This window comes from Oryx dammah, unplaced genomic scaffold (genome assembly GCF_014754425.2).
Source record: "Oryx dammah isolate SB20612 unplaced genomic scaffold, SCBI_Odam_1.1 HiC_scaffold_2, whole genome shotgun sequence".
Lineage (NCBI taxonomy): Eukaryota > Metazoa > Chordata > Mammalia > Artiodactyla > Bovidae > Oryx > Oryx dammah.
Window position 1 is genome coordinate 88,529,860 of NW_024070186.1, and position 14,954 is coordinate 88,544,813.

General features: G+C 45.1%; 1 protein-coding gene across 5 annotated transcripts in view; it reads left to right on the forward strand.

Moving 5' to 3' along the window:
* Nucleotides 1–14,954, forward strand: part of MYLK (myosin light chain kinase) — a 195,697-nt gene that overhangs the window by 40,386 nt on the left and 140,357 nt on the right. For all 5 annotated transcript variants that reach the window (XM_040250388.1, XM_040250400.1, XM_040250401.1 and 2 more), the window contains exon 3: nt 10,709–10,916. In XM_040250388.1, the coding sequence (XP_040106322.1) occupies nt 10,709–10,916 (208 nt within the window). The remainder of the gene's footprint in view (nt 1–10,708; nt 10,917–14,954) is intronic.

The following is a 14,954-nucleotide window of genomic DNA, read 5'->3' on the forward strand; positions in this document are numbered from 1 at the left end:
CATCCACAGTTCATCAGGCACTCTGTCTATCAGATCTAGTCCCTTAAATCTATTTCTCACTTCCACTGTATAATCATAAGGGATTTGATTTAGGTCATACCTGAATGGTCTAGTGGTTTTCCCCACTTTCTTCAATTTAAGTCTGAATTTGGCAATAAGGAGTTCATGATCTGAGCCACAGTCAGCTCCCTGTCTTGTTTCTGCTGACTGTATAGAGCTTCTCCATCTTTGGCTGCAAAGAATATAATCAATCAAAACACAAAAATTCCTCAAAATGGAAAGATAGCATTATCTACAATGAAAAGACCTATTACCAAGGATCTAATACAATGAGTGAATAGAGACTTACAACAAAGCACCTCATCATGGAGTTCTAGGCTGTCAGGGATAAACAGAGGATTCCAGAAGCTTTAAAGGAGAAAACACACACACATCACTGGGTCATAGAGGAAGGGTTGGCATGGCATTATACCTCTTTTAGCAGCACTGGATGCCAGAATCAGCAACTTCAAATGCCATGAAGCAATACCTTCAAAATTCTGAAGGAAGATTTTCCACTATAATTCTTTTCCTAGATAAACTGCCAGTTGAGTATAGAGTAGAGTATTGACACTTTTGGAAATGACTTTTGGAAACTTAAAGATTTAATCTTCCTTGCATTTGTTCATAAGAAACCACTGGAGGAGGACGTGTTCAGCTAAAGTGGTGGCGCCCAAGAGGATGGTGAAGGAAAGTCCCCAGAGCACTATGCACCAGGCCTAGATAGCATTGAGTTCGGATTTGGAGCACAGCAACAGAATGTTCCAGGAGACATATCTCCAATGGAGGAAAAAATAAAAGCCATCAATACATTTGACCATTGCTGAGATGACGCTTACTCCTTGGAAGGAAAGTTATGACCAACCTAGACAGCATATTAAAAAGCAGAGACATTACTCTGCCAACGAAGGTCTGTCTAGTCAAGGCTATGGTTTTTCCAGTAGTCATGTATGGTTGTGAGAGTTGGACTATAAAAAAAGCTGAGGGCCAAAGAATTGATGCTTTTGAACTGTGATGTTGGAGAAGACTCTTGAGAGTCCCTTGGACTGCAAGGTGATCCAACCAGTCCATCCTAAAGGAGATCAGTCCTGAGTGTTCATTAGAAGGACTGATGTTGAAGCTGAAAGTCCAATATTTTGGCCACCTGATGCAAAGACCTGACTCATTTGAAAAGACCCTGACACTGAAAGATTGAAGGCAGGAAGAGAAGGGGACAACAGAGGATGAGATGGTTGGATGGCATCACCAACTCAATGGACATGAGTTTGCATAGAGTCCGGGAGTTGGTAAGCCTAGCGTACTGCAGTCCATGGGGTCACAAAGAGTTGGACACGACTGAGCAACTGAAGTGAACTGACTGAGATGAATTTTATAGTTCTCTTGAGAAGTTGCAGTCTTAAAAAAAACCAATCAAACCAAACGTAAGGCAGGTATTAACTCCAGGGGAAAAAAAATCTATTAATAATTGTAATATACTATGTAGCTTGGCAGTGAGTGAAACTAAAATAAAGCAAACACTAACACTGGCATAATAAAAATTGTCATTAGTTACTGGGGGTAGGGGAAGAGCTTATGGGAAGGTTGAGCGCTAAAAGCTCGTGTTTCATATAGAGAAGTTAAGACATAATGTCTAAAATTTGAAAGAATAAAATAGTTGTGTAAGCTTGTTACTTAGAAACACTGGGGAAGAAAACAGAAGGAATGGCTAAAAGAGTTGAAGATGATTTCCTGAAGGAAGTGGCAACTGGGGGTGGGAGGGGTAGAGCAGAGATCTGCTTTTTATTTTTTATTTTTTTTAATGACTTACTTACTGACATTTTGACCACATACGTGTCTTGGTAAGAGTGAAAACATTTTAGGAAAGCATGTTGGGTTATGTTTTTTAGCCTGGTGGGCGGCCAGATACTGACACTGCACAGGAAACAACTTCTGATTTCTTATCTGGCATGATTCTCTATGCAGATGAGGGTGCCTTTGGGCAGTGAGGTCTGGGGAGGACATTCTGCTATTAAGTAGCAAACTCACACTGCTGCTGTCTGCCCTGGTGCAGCTATTTTTGACAGCATCACAGAGGCGCTCTCCCGCCCATGTTGCTGCTGGCAGCCTGAGAGGTCCTGCCGTGCAAGCCCCACTTGCTCTCCCCGCTCCCTCACAGCCTGCCACCTGGGAGAGCCAAGCAGAACGCAGGCTTTGTGTGGTGATGTCCGTGCATGTGGAGCAGGTGGTCAGCAGCCGCCAGGAGAGACAGTTAAGGTGAGGGAGCCAAGCCGAGATGCTTTCAGTGGCTGGCACCCTCTGGTCACTTTTGCCCACCTTTGCTTTTAAATAGAATTGCCTCATATTCTCAGAGAGTCCTCAGAGGACGGGACCTTCCCGGGACAATCTGTGGCCGGATTGAGTCTTGTGGACTTTTGAGTCTCGTGGCGTCTGGGCTCTACTGTTTGAGGAGTCAGAAGCCTCTGCCAAGTGGCCTGTGTGTTTGGGGAGGAGCCCTCTGCTCCATCTCTTCTGCCAGCAAAGTATGTCTCTCTGTCTCCAGATCCAAATATAACAGGCCAGAAACTCCAGATTTATTACCCTAGATTTATTTCCTTCCCGAAACTTGCCTGTGCCCTTGAAATTCCAAGGCTGCATTAGTCAGTGAGGCAGAAATCAAGGGGATGGTCTCTGTCTTGAAGTTTCACATGATATTATAGGAGTGAGATGATGGTACAGGCAAAACTATAGACAGGATATTTGTTTTAAAATGTGTTTTTTCATATTACATAAAATCAGCAATCACTTTTCAAAAGGGGTTTACCCTTCAAATAAAAATAATAAGCCAGTTCCACTAAGGCAAAAGGTGTTCTCAGTTAAAGTGTTAGGTTTTTATCTAATAAGGGTGTGACACTTTGAAGTTGTGTATAAGAATTCGAGTTGTGTAAGAGGAGGTTCAGCAAGCCCAGAAGTTCACAAGTACTGATATTTCTTAGGGCAGAAGTAGTTTCAGCTGTCAAAGCTTTGAGCTGAGTGGATGCTAATGTACCTTATTACAAGGAATCACTGACCTCAGAGAGAAGAGATAGAAGACCTAACCTTTTGAATTTCTTAACATACTGTTGTACATGTGTTGTCTCATTTGATCACAAGCTTATTCATGGAAATAGATACTGAGATAGTTCCATCTCACAGTTGTATAAACTGAGGGCCAAGTAAGTTAGGTAACTTGCCCAAGGTCAAGCAACTGGTGGTTGCTACAGCCAGCACCCACACATGGCTCTGTCTGATTCCAGATGCCGTATACCTTCCTGAAGTAGGACTCTTGTTTGCAAGGGACAGAAACCAAGTGCATGGGTTAAATGAAAGACAGGTATTGTCTCATATGACCGTGTGGATCCTAAGTCCACCACAGCTCTGCCTGCCACGTGTCCATCTGCTTCCTTCTCCACCGTGTATGTGATGTCTTACCGTGCACATGGCTTGCTTCTCTTGGGTGGAGGCAAGGAAACAGAGGTGGGAATGGGGGAGGATGGCTGCCCACAGGTAGCTTCAGGCTTACATCTTCCCAGCTTAGGATCCTTGTGAAGAGACAGTTTATTCTAATTGAAATTGCAGGGAAGAGTACTGATTGGCTGATTTGGATCAGGCTCATTGTGGAAGCTTGAGTGCTTTGGCCAGAAGGCAGCTACTGATGCCTCTCCACCGACTCATCTGAGTGAGGGGGCAGATCTTCAAAGGAGGGGCTTGTCCTGCGAAAGGTGGGCAGGAGATCCTGAGCACATCAAACAAAGCCAAGCCACAGCACTAATTTATTAAACTTCTGTGATACCATGCACCTCTTATTAAAATTTTAATACATCTGAGAGTATGTCTCAGCTCAGTGTTAGAAACTGGAGGGTGAGCTTAGCTGCTGGGCCAGCCTCACCAGCTGGAGATGCTGGTTCCGTGGAAGACTTTGTTAGGGGAGGTAAAGCCAGAACTCAGGGCTTTGTGCAGAGAGGTTCCCAGTAAAGTTGAAGTCCCACAGCCATCCCACAGGGACTGGATCTCAAATGGAAGGACACTTGTTTTCATAGGAAAACCCTGAATTTGGAAATACTAGGAAAACATCAGTGTCACAGGTTCCTGATTACATTTAGAATTCTGTTTCTTTGTTAGACTGCACTGGAGTTTTAAATGCTTGTGTCATTGAAAGGGAATCAAAAGGTTGCACACATTGATAAGCTTGAGCTAGATAAAAGGAAGTCAGACTTCTTGTTCGAAACAGTCTAGAGGGCCTGAGGTATAGCCCAAGGCTGCCGAGCTGTAACCTGTCTCGCACTCTCTGTGGGAATAACAGTGTGATCTCAGTCTGGCAGATGTGGGGGTATGGGGGTGTCTATGTCCTGGCCCAAAGGAAAAGAAAACTTGCCACAGGAAGTGAGAGTGGCTGGTCACAGAGAGAGACTTCCAGCATCTTTCCTGAAGACCCAGGTGGCCTTCTCCGAGCTGGTGTGAAGAGTGCTTCTCTGCATTTTGCTTTTGTTTTTCATGGAACTGCTTCAGTCCCTGCTGTTTCACAGCTCTGGACTTAAGGGCACCGAGGGTCCAGCAGTTTAAGCCTCTCACTAATTGCTGCTTTTAGCTGGTGTGATCTCTTCCTGAAAATTCTGTGGGTTCGGTCAAGGCTTTTGACTGTTGGTAATGGGATTATTCAAAGCCTTAATTAAGTTCCTGCCTGTCCAATGGGCCAGGTGCTGGGTGCTGACACAGACTCAGGCCCCCAAACTGTCATGTCATACCTGTGGTTCACCCTTCACTCTTCACTCTCATAATATATCCATGATGTAAGTTTCATAGGCATTTTCTGTGGTCTAATTTGCTGGGGGTGTTAATATTTTAATTCTTTCTGTGCATCCATGTCCGTTTATTATCTGGATGAGCTTATACTTGGAGATGGGACAGAAGATTCATCTTCAATGAATTCCTCAGGATCATTGGTTTCTTTGCTATTATTTTCAGTTTTTAAATCACCAACTCTGTCCTTGTCATTTATCCTAGGAGAATTTATTTCTGTAGAAGAAGATGCCTTGAAATAGGGCAAGAAGTTCAGAGTGATGGGCTATAGGCAGGCTGGCAATCATAGGAAGCATGGAGACAGTTGTGTTGCAGAATCAGCTTCGTCTGCCTTGAGGAGAGGGACATCTGTCCAGCAGGTTTCCTTAATTTCCCATCCTTCAGGCTCAGCCTTTCCCAGCATTGATTTTGGTTACTCAGTAGGATTCAAAGAAATACTTATGGACAGCCCCTTCATCTATTATTCCCAGCCCCAAGGATTTCTCAGCTCACTGCTCACATCTTCTTTGTGTATCTTTCCAACTCCCCAGTGTCCCGCTGAGCAGTCCCCTTTCACCCGGGCTTTAGTGTAATCCTGGTTTCTCTCTCTTTTTGGTCTCCCTCCATTCTCATCATGAGCAGAGCTTCAGTTTCCTGTCTTGCCCGGCTCGGCGCTGCAGCTGTGTGGCTTGATGTCTTGCCCAGCTCGGCACTACAGCTGTGTGGCTTGGCAGTGTGCAAACACGGACAGGTCCACCCAGGTACAAAAGACATGCAGGAGATCATCACAAACAGGAACATCACCCCCTTTCTACCTCTTACCAAGCTGAGAAGGCAGATGTGTTGCTCTGAGTCTTGTAGGGGTATGGAGGCCAGAGAAGCTGACTTTGCTTTGGCCTTACACCCTGGTAGCCTGTTCCAGGCAACCCAGAATTGACTGCAAGCCCTTCACACACATCAGAGAAAAATCAAAAGATAGGTTCAATCCCCGGGTCAGAAAGATCCCCTGGAGGAGGGCATGGAAACCCACTCCAGCATTCTTTCCTGGATAATCCCATGGGCAGAGGAGCCTGGCAGGCTACAGTCCATAGGGTCACAAAGAGTCAGACGCAACTGAAGTGACTGAGCACGCACCCCCTTAAGAATGTTTCACTTTCAGTCATTAAGCGATGTCTAAACGGCACCAGATTCTGAAAAACTTCCCAGCATTGCAGGCAGATATGACATGGAGCAAGCAGCCGCCCGCCTGCAGCCCAGCTTTCTCCTCACCAGCCAACACACGCAGAATGAGCCCCCATTCCTTTTAAAGGTCTTTTGAGGCCATAAAGGCTCTTGGGGACATTTTATGGAAATGAAGCACAGTTTTACTATTTTAAATTATTATAGGGGTTATGGTGACTCTATCTTTATTTTTATGACAAGTTGTCAGATATGCCCTTGATTTATTTGATCCCAAACTTTTGTTTAAGAATACAACCTCCAATTAAATGTGGTTATTGTGGCAAAAAATATGATTCTCCTTAGAATGACCCTCTTTGGGGCCATTTCCAAAAACTCATTATGGTGAGAAGTCAGGGTTGCCTACTCATATTCACAGGCATCTCTCCTTGTGGTAGCTCAGTTTTCCCTTATGGAGGATTAGAGAGTATTAAAGCTGTGGGCTGGGCCCAGGGGAGACTGGAAAGGGAAGAAAGAATCTTCCCCCAGAAGCTAAGTGGGTCATCGTTTAATCCAGATTATTTCAGGGAGAGAAGGGGCCTGGGGCATCAAGAACTGTTTTCTCATCAATGAAAGGAAGGAGTTATGACCTGAAGAGGCCAGGAAGCCAAGCCAGACCTAGGGCACAGGCCTGGCTGTTACGTCATCTGTCTTCTCTGACCCACATTGACTCTCCTAGGGATGTCTTGGGCACATGCATGGCACCCATCCTATCTGTCTTAGGCCGCTAGGGTATTTCTGCTATGACGGAAATACAATAGATGGGGTGGTTTAAACAACAGAAATTTGTTTCTCACAGTTTTGGAGACTGGAAAGTCCAAAATCAAGGCCCCAGCAGATTCAGTGTATGGGGACATCCAGCTCCTGGTTCCTAGATGGCCAGCTTCTTGCTGTGTCCCCACATGGTAAAAAGGAGTGAGGGAGCTCCCTGGAATAGCTTTTGTAAGGGCACTAATCCCATTCATGAGGGTCCCACCCTTCTGACCTAATCACTCCAAAGGGCCCGCCTCCTAATATAATCACATTAAGGGTTCGGATTTCAACATGAACTTTAGAGAGCCACATTTAGCCTATGGCACTGTCCTTTGTTACTCCAAGGAAGCAGCCCTAGACTTGCTTTTAGCATGCCCATGACCATTGACATTTTCCCCAAGTGGGGAACAGATACTGCTTTAACATAGGGGAGGTTTAGGGTCTATAAGGGATAGACATTTATCAGTGCTTTGGGTTCTATAGTATTTATCTTACCAAAAACATAAATTTACAGTGAGGCACAGAGAGACAGCTACTTAACTGGTAGACCAAAATTGTGGCCCCAGATCTGCCACTTGATCTTAACGATAACAAATCGTTCACTTCTCCAGGCCTCTTTCCTTAGCTCTCAGGGCTTAATAATATGACTGGCCTTGGTACAGATGCTCTTGGTACCTTACCTGAATCACCTGCTCCCAGTTGCTCTGAGTGTCAGTTAAGGGCTTGGCTTCCTGAATCCTTATCTCAGGTTTTGCTTCTGCTTCCCAAGACACCGCCATTATAGCACGGCAAGAATCGAATAAGATTCTCTATGTGGAAGACTCTGAAAACTGAAGTATCACTGGGCTTTTATTGCAGTTTTGACTGGGCTGTAAAAGTCCCAGCTGTGGCTTCTTGGCAGAAGGCCCTTGATGAAGGCAGATAAGACATCCAGGGAGGGCAGGGCTGTTGTCACACACCCAAGAATGTGAGTCTGGGTTTCTCTTCTTTCCCCAGCTAGGAGCCCAAGATAGTGGGAAGACAATAAAAATGAGTTTCCTTGAAGCTGAGTAATTTTTAGGTAAGGTTAGGTAGTGACTGAACAAGTTTTTCCATATTGGGAGGATAAGAATTGGAGCCGCAGATCATTCAGACGTTGGAACAGAAAAAGGTCATAGAAATTCCTGCTTTTGCTTCAGATGCAGCATGTACAAAAGTCCATTGCAAACTGCAGTTTTCTAAGTGGCACTAGTTTCAGCATTAAAAAACAATCCTTGGGTACTTACTTTAATATATAAGGGCACTGCAGAGGTGGATTTGGTGGTGTGGGCTGGAGGGGAATGTCTACGCATGTAGAAAATGAGAGGAAAATAGAAAGGGAAATAGGGATCTGTGTCCTCAAGGTCTGGAGCGCTTGCAGTGTCCCCGGTTAATCATTGATGCCTCCAGCCCTGATGGCCTCAGAGCTGGCACCACTGCAGGGGGCCAGAACACTTGCTCATGGAATGCCAAGGATGCATTTGGTGAAGTTAATGATTCATCACCTTCCCCAGTCCCAGGGCCCTGCATCCCTTCCTCTGACACTGACAGAAGGTTACCCGATCATTTTCTGGAGGTGAGGCTGGCCCTGCCTAACAGGGTGGAGGAAAGGATGATGACTCACAAATTCACTGTAAGACCAGACTCCCAAGACGCTTCCTTCTGCAGGAAAGTTTCTTTCCTTAGCTGTTTCCTGAAGATAAGCTTCACAGAGAAAAAGAATGTGTTACTAGAGTGACTGTCTGATATTCCTTGGCATGAAGTTTTGTGCCATGAGTGTACCACAAGATGATATGTTTTTTATATGGCTATGTGGTATCGGCCACCTTCAGACATGCAGAATGTTTATTTGTGTACCACTTTTAATTTCAATTCTAGATTTAGGTACCTTGAGGGGTTCCACAAATTAATAAATGGTTGTGCTATACATTTATTATGTGCATGTGCATTAAGTCACTTCTGTTGTGTCTGACTCTTTGTGACCCCATGGGCTGTAGCCCACTAGGCTCATATGTCCATGGGATTTCCCAGGCAAAAATACTGGAGTGAGTGCCATGCCCTGCTCCAGGGTATCTTCCTGACCCAGGAATCAAACCTGCATCTTCTGTGACTCCTCAATGCAGGCAGCTTCCTTACCACTGAACCACTGGGGAAGTCATATATTCATTATACAGACACACTAATATGAAAGGAACACATGTTTTCATTTAAATTTTTTCTGTTTTACAAAGATCAAGGGTGTTATTTGCAAGAATGTCAGAAAATGATAGTTAAGTAAAAGGAAAAGGAGCAACCCAGAGGTGATCTCTTTTTGTTTCATATCACAATAGACGTTATAATATGCATGTGGTCCCCTTCAACCCCATCACCCTGAGATAGGAGATGTGTGCTTGGCACGGCTGCAATGGTCCAGGTGTGAGTGCACAGCCACCTACCCTCCCCTTGCTCCTGTGTGCTGATAAAGCATCCTCTCTGACCTCGCTGAGGCATGTGATGAGGATTATAGTTGCCAGTCACTGGAGGCTTTCTTTGTAAATGCAATTTGGGGTTATCCAGTGAATCTGGGTTTTGCTGCATCTGTACCCATTCTCTCTTGTCTTGGAAGTGGATACGTGTGTAAAAGCTAGTGCTGCCACCTATTTGCAACACCAACAGTTTCTTTCTCAGGAGGGTTCTATGATGTCTTCTGTGCATTTCCAATGCTAAAATCCCCCAATTCAGGGTCCCAGGGCTTGCACTGATGGGCCAGTCTGAGCCCTGCTCCTCTGAAGAGGAATCCATTCTGAAGGGCTGATTGAATTTCTTGGGTTTCAGGGCCTTTGGGGAACTTTCTCTGAAACTCAAAGTGATTTCTTTTCTTGGAACTTATCTCTCCCTGCATTTCCTCCTCATTGGGGAAACATCTTTTCTCTGAACAAGTTGCTATGAGGCTCAGATATGTTAAGTATTTAGAAAAGTTCTTAACACTTAGCACTCAGAAGATGTTAGCTGCTAACAATTCGTAGAGAGAGTGGTCTCGGGTAGCACTGCCCGATAGACACATCAAGCAAGGCACATATGTAGGTATACCTTTCCTAGTAGCTACATTAAAACACTAAAAAGAAACAAGTGAAATTACTTCTAACAATATATTTTATTTAACCCAGTATGTCAAAGTTACTATCTTTTCAATATGTAATCAGTATTTCTAAATTATCGAGGCATTTTACGTTCTTTTTTCATACTAACTCTTCAAAGCCGCTTGTGTAATTTACACTTACACTTACGGTGTGACTCAGGATCAGCCACGTTTCAAGCCCCTTGTCACCATGTGTGGCTAGTGGCCGCCGAACTGGGCAGCTCAGATCTAGAACCTTGCTACCCAAGGTGAGTTCTAGGGACCAGCAGCCTCAGCAGCATCTGAGAGCTTATCTGAATGGCAGAATCTCAGGCCCACCCCAGACCTACAGAAGTAGAATCTGCATTTTTAAGAAGTATCTGTTGCTTGTTAGAGTGGGAAGCATTGGTTTAGAATCCCCATGTTTAGTCCCCACCCCTGGGGTTCTGATTTAATTGGTCTAAGGTTGGACCTGGGCACTAGTATTTGCTTTGAATCTCCTGCAGTGATTCTAATCATGCAACCAGGCTTGAGAGACATCTGTGTGGTGGGCTCTGAAGCCAGGATACCTGACTTGGCCACTTTATATCTTCAAGGCCTCAAGAAATCTACCAAAACTCTGCATCTCAATTTCCTCATCTCTAAAATGGAGATGAAAGTAGTATTTGTTTCATGGGCTGCTTATGAGGATTATATGAGTTAATACATATGAAGTACCCAGAACAATGCTTGATACATAGGAAGTACTCCTTATATACAAGCTCTCACCCTTTCTTCTTTTCCTTGAAGGTTCGGGGCTACCCAGAGCCCCAAGTGACATGGCACAGAAACGGACAACCCATCACCAGCGGGGGCCGCTTCCTGCTGGACTGTGGTACCCGGGGGACTTTCAGCCTTTTGATTCATGCTGTGCGTGAAGAGGACAAGGGAAAGTATACCTGTGAAGCCACTAATGGTAGTGGTGCCCGCCAGGTGACCGTGGAGCTGACAGTAGAAGGTGAGTCCCAGGAGGTGAAAACCCTGGGGAGAGAGAAGGCGTCACTTTCCTGTGGCCTGCAGCTCCTGCTTCAGCCCTCTCTTGGAGAGGAACCCACAAGAGAGAGCATCCCCAGATCCCTGAACTCAGGGCCTTGTCGTCTGATGGGGGAAATGTGGTCCCTGGAACACGGGAGGCATCCAGACTGCACGTCACCTCACTCCCCAGCTTCAGCCTTCCCTTTGCTCCTCTCACACTGAGGCTGAGACTGGATGGACTCCTCATCATGGCCTCACAAGGCCCAGTGCGCTCCTGCCTGGCTCTCCAGACATTTCCTTCCGCTCCTCCACTGTGGTCTCACTGGCCTTCTGCTCCTTGAGCAGAACCTCAGGGCCTTCGCCTGCTGTTCCCTGTGTAAAGAAGAGCTGTTTCCGCAGCCCTGCCCCTGACTTGGCCCCTCACTTACTTCAGATCTCTGCTCAGACATCCCCTCCTTGGAGAACCCTCTCTGATGTTTCATCCCCAGGTCTCTCCATCCTCCCACTCCACCTCAACTTTTCCTTCCAGGGCTATCACTGTCTCCTATTTTACTACCTCCTCCAAATACCCCCTAACTGGAAGCTCTAGAGGAAGAGAGATTTTTATCAGTTTACTGCTGTATCTCCAGCATCTAGGAAACTTCCTGGCATGTGATACTGAACTATTTAGAGAATGAACAATGTTTATTATCATCGTTATAAAGTAGTACAGGCCCATCATAAAAAGCTTTGTAAAACTCAAAAAAATATACAGGAGATAAACATACCAGCTTGTTAACACTGATTATTTTGTTGTTGTTCTTTTTCCTTTGTACTTAAAAAATCTTTTATTAACTTCAAAAGTTCCAGGAAAACATTTGGCTGTAAGTAAAACTATTCCTTTGTGGCTGGTATATCTCCCACGTGCTAAAAACACTCCACCAGTGAGAACATTTCCAGTTCAGGCCACTGGCTGCTACTTAAGGGCCTGACATCTTAAAGGATGTGAGCGTTCATCAGACCCTCAGAAGTATAACAAGAGTCCCTCCACCCTTCCTAAGGGGTTATAAACCAGAGGGTCAGACTCATTTTCTCCTCTCTCAGGAAACAGCCCTCCCAACCTGGATTTCAAGGGACGCTATGTGCCAGAGAAGGTTTCAGAAGGGGGAGAGGTGTACCCAGGGCAATGTTTTTCCTGTTTGCTTGCATCATGAAAGGACAGACAGGCTGTTTCACAGAACAGGGTATGCATAGTTTGGATGCTTTCCCCAAATTCTTCAACTAATTGACTCATTCTTTTTAATGGCCTTCCAGTACCTGTGGGCTGGGGTATTCCATGTGGAAAGTGGTCCCTAGTCACTCTCTGAATGGCCCCTATCTTGGCCAGTTCTGGTCCTGTGTTTTCCCCTACATTACGCACCTTTCATGCCCAAACTTGAGTTAAGGCCCACAGATAAAAATTACTTTATCCTCATGTGTTACTCACCCCAGGCTGCCATAAAAAAATACCACAGACTGCATGCCTTAAATAACAGAAATTAATTTTCTCACAGTTTTGTCAGCTGGAAGTTCAAGCTCAGGGTCCAGCAGGATTTGGTTTCTGGTGAAGGCTCTGTTTCTGACTAGCCACCTTTCTGCTGTGTCCTCTGATGGTGGAGATAACCAGCCTTATTGGATTAGGAGTGTGTATGTGTTAGTCACTCAGTCCTGTCCAATTGTTTGCAACCCCACGGACTGCAGCCCTCCAGGCTCCTCTGCCCATGGAATTTGCTGGAGTGGGTTGCCATTTCCTACTCCAGCGGATCTTCCTGACCCAGGGATAGAACCCTCAGCTCTTGCGTCTCCTGCCTTGGCAGGTGGATTCTTTACCACTGCACCACCTGGGAAGCCCTCTTGGATTAGGGCCGTTCCCTTATGACCTCATTGACCTTATGACCTCATGTCTTCAAAGGCCCTGTCTCCAAATATAGCCACATGGGGTGAGAGTGGAGGGGATTAGGGTTTCAATATACGAATTTGGGTGGGGACACAGCAATGTTTAAAACATCCCTTTTCTGATTTTCTATTTGGAACTGGGAAAATGAGAAATCAGAGGTCTGAGGTTCTGGTCCCAACCTTTGCCAATAAATGTGTGACTTTAAATTCCGTATCTCTGTTTCTGCAGAATAAAGGGTTTGAATTCTCTGGTCTCTGCAGCCTGGACTAGTCCTTGTTTTCTATGATCCATTTTAAAGGAATGGAGTTGGTAGGAGTGTAATCTGTGCTCAGTCATATCTGGCTCTTTTGCAGCTCCATGGACTGTAGACCGCCAGGCTCCTTTGTCCATGGGATTTTATAGGCAAGAAAACTGGAGTGGGTTGCCATTTCCTTCTCCAGGGGAATCTTCCTGACTCAGGGATCAAACCCATGTCTCTTGAGTCTCCTGCACTGGCAAGTGGATTCTTTACCACTAGCGCCACCTGGGGAGCTATATACAACCCAGGTCACATGAACCCTTTTTTTTTTTTGATTCCCATCAGTGAGGACATTAGACCTGATGTCTCAACTAAGCAGGAAAAGTTTTATTAGGTCATGGTACTTGGGGAGGGGGAAGGAAAGCAGGAGAGCTGTTAACAGAATGGGAAAACGCTAAAGCTCTCAACCCTGTCCCCTCCCCATTGGCTTTAATTTGGGGAGACCATTGAAGATGTTTTATTCTTTCTAACACTAGGAGATAGAGAATAACTAAAGGCCACAGCCTCTTTAAATGTGAATGACCCTGTGTTCCCTTTTGCTTCTACGTCAAAGGCCAGTTTTGGCCCATGTGTGGTTTGGGACCACCCCATAGACCACAGGCCTAAAAGAATCCACTCTGGTCCTATATGCCATGGATAAATTGTCAATGGTGCTATGCTAGCCCAAAGGGAATCCAGCAGCGCCCCCTGCTTCTCACCAGCTTCATGTACTATGCTTTTTACTTATGCTTCATATTTAGAAAGAGCAGAGCTTCTGGAATTAAGAGTATGATTCATATGTGGAGCTTTTTAAACCCCCTAATGGTGAAGTTTAGTTGACAGTGTTATCCAATGGTCTTGGATTTTAGCTCCACTAACTTCTAACTATGTAGAAATTAACCTTTCAAACCTCATTTCCTTTCCCAGAAACAGATGCTAATGGCTGCCCCATGGACTGTGTAAGGATCAACACAGCCCTGTCAAATAGCAGGCTCTCAGTAAATGGTAGCTTTGTGATTCAAACCTGGCATTAACATCCTAAGAACTACAGAGGGAAATCCTTGCATGAAGAGTGGAAGAGGAAGCTTTCTCCTCTGATTTCCTTTGGTAACCAGGGCCAAGAAATATGCAGTATCTCCCATGAGGGCAAGCATCTTAATGACAGGACCATTCATGACCTTGTGCAGTGGAATTAAACCCTAGACTGAACCCTGGAAAGGGTCTGTGTAGCCAGCCCTGACGCTCACCCACCTCCAGACAGCTTGTCACAGAGCTTGGTGTAGAGCAAGGGAGAGATGTGATGCCTGCCCCCTTGGGAGCTTCTCTCTAATGGAGGGGCCATGGCCTGTTCTCTGGCCCCACACTGTCCAGAAAAATACAGTTGATCCTTGAACAGTACAGGTTTGAACCTTGCAGGTCCACTTTTACAGGGATTTTTTTTTTTCAGTAGTAAATACTACAGTACTATATGACCTGAGATTGGTTAAATCTGCGATGTAGAACTGCAGATACATAGAAACCACATGTGTATGGAGGGCTGACTGTAAGTTATACATGGATTTTCCACTGTGGGGAGGATGGGCACCCCTAATCCCCAAGTTGTTAAAGGGTCAGCTATATAATACTGGGAAATCCCATGGACAGAGGAGCCTGGCGGGTTGCACAAAACTGGACAAGACTGAAGTGACTTAGCACACATAAAATGTGAGCCACATGTGTAATCTTATGTTTTCTAGTAGCAACATTTTTTAAGTTGAAATCAATTTTGATAAAATATTTTACTTAATACAATATATTCAAGATTTATCATTTCGAAATATAATCAATAT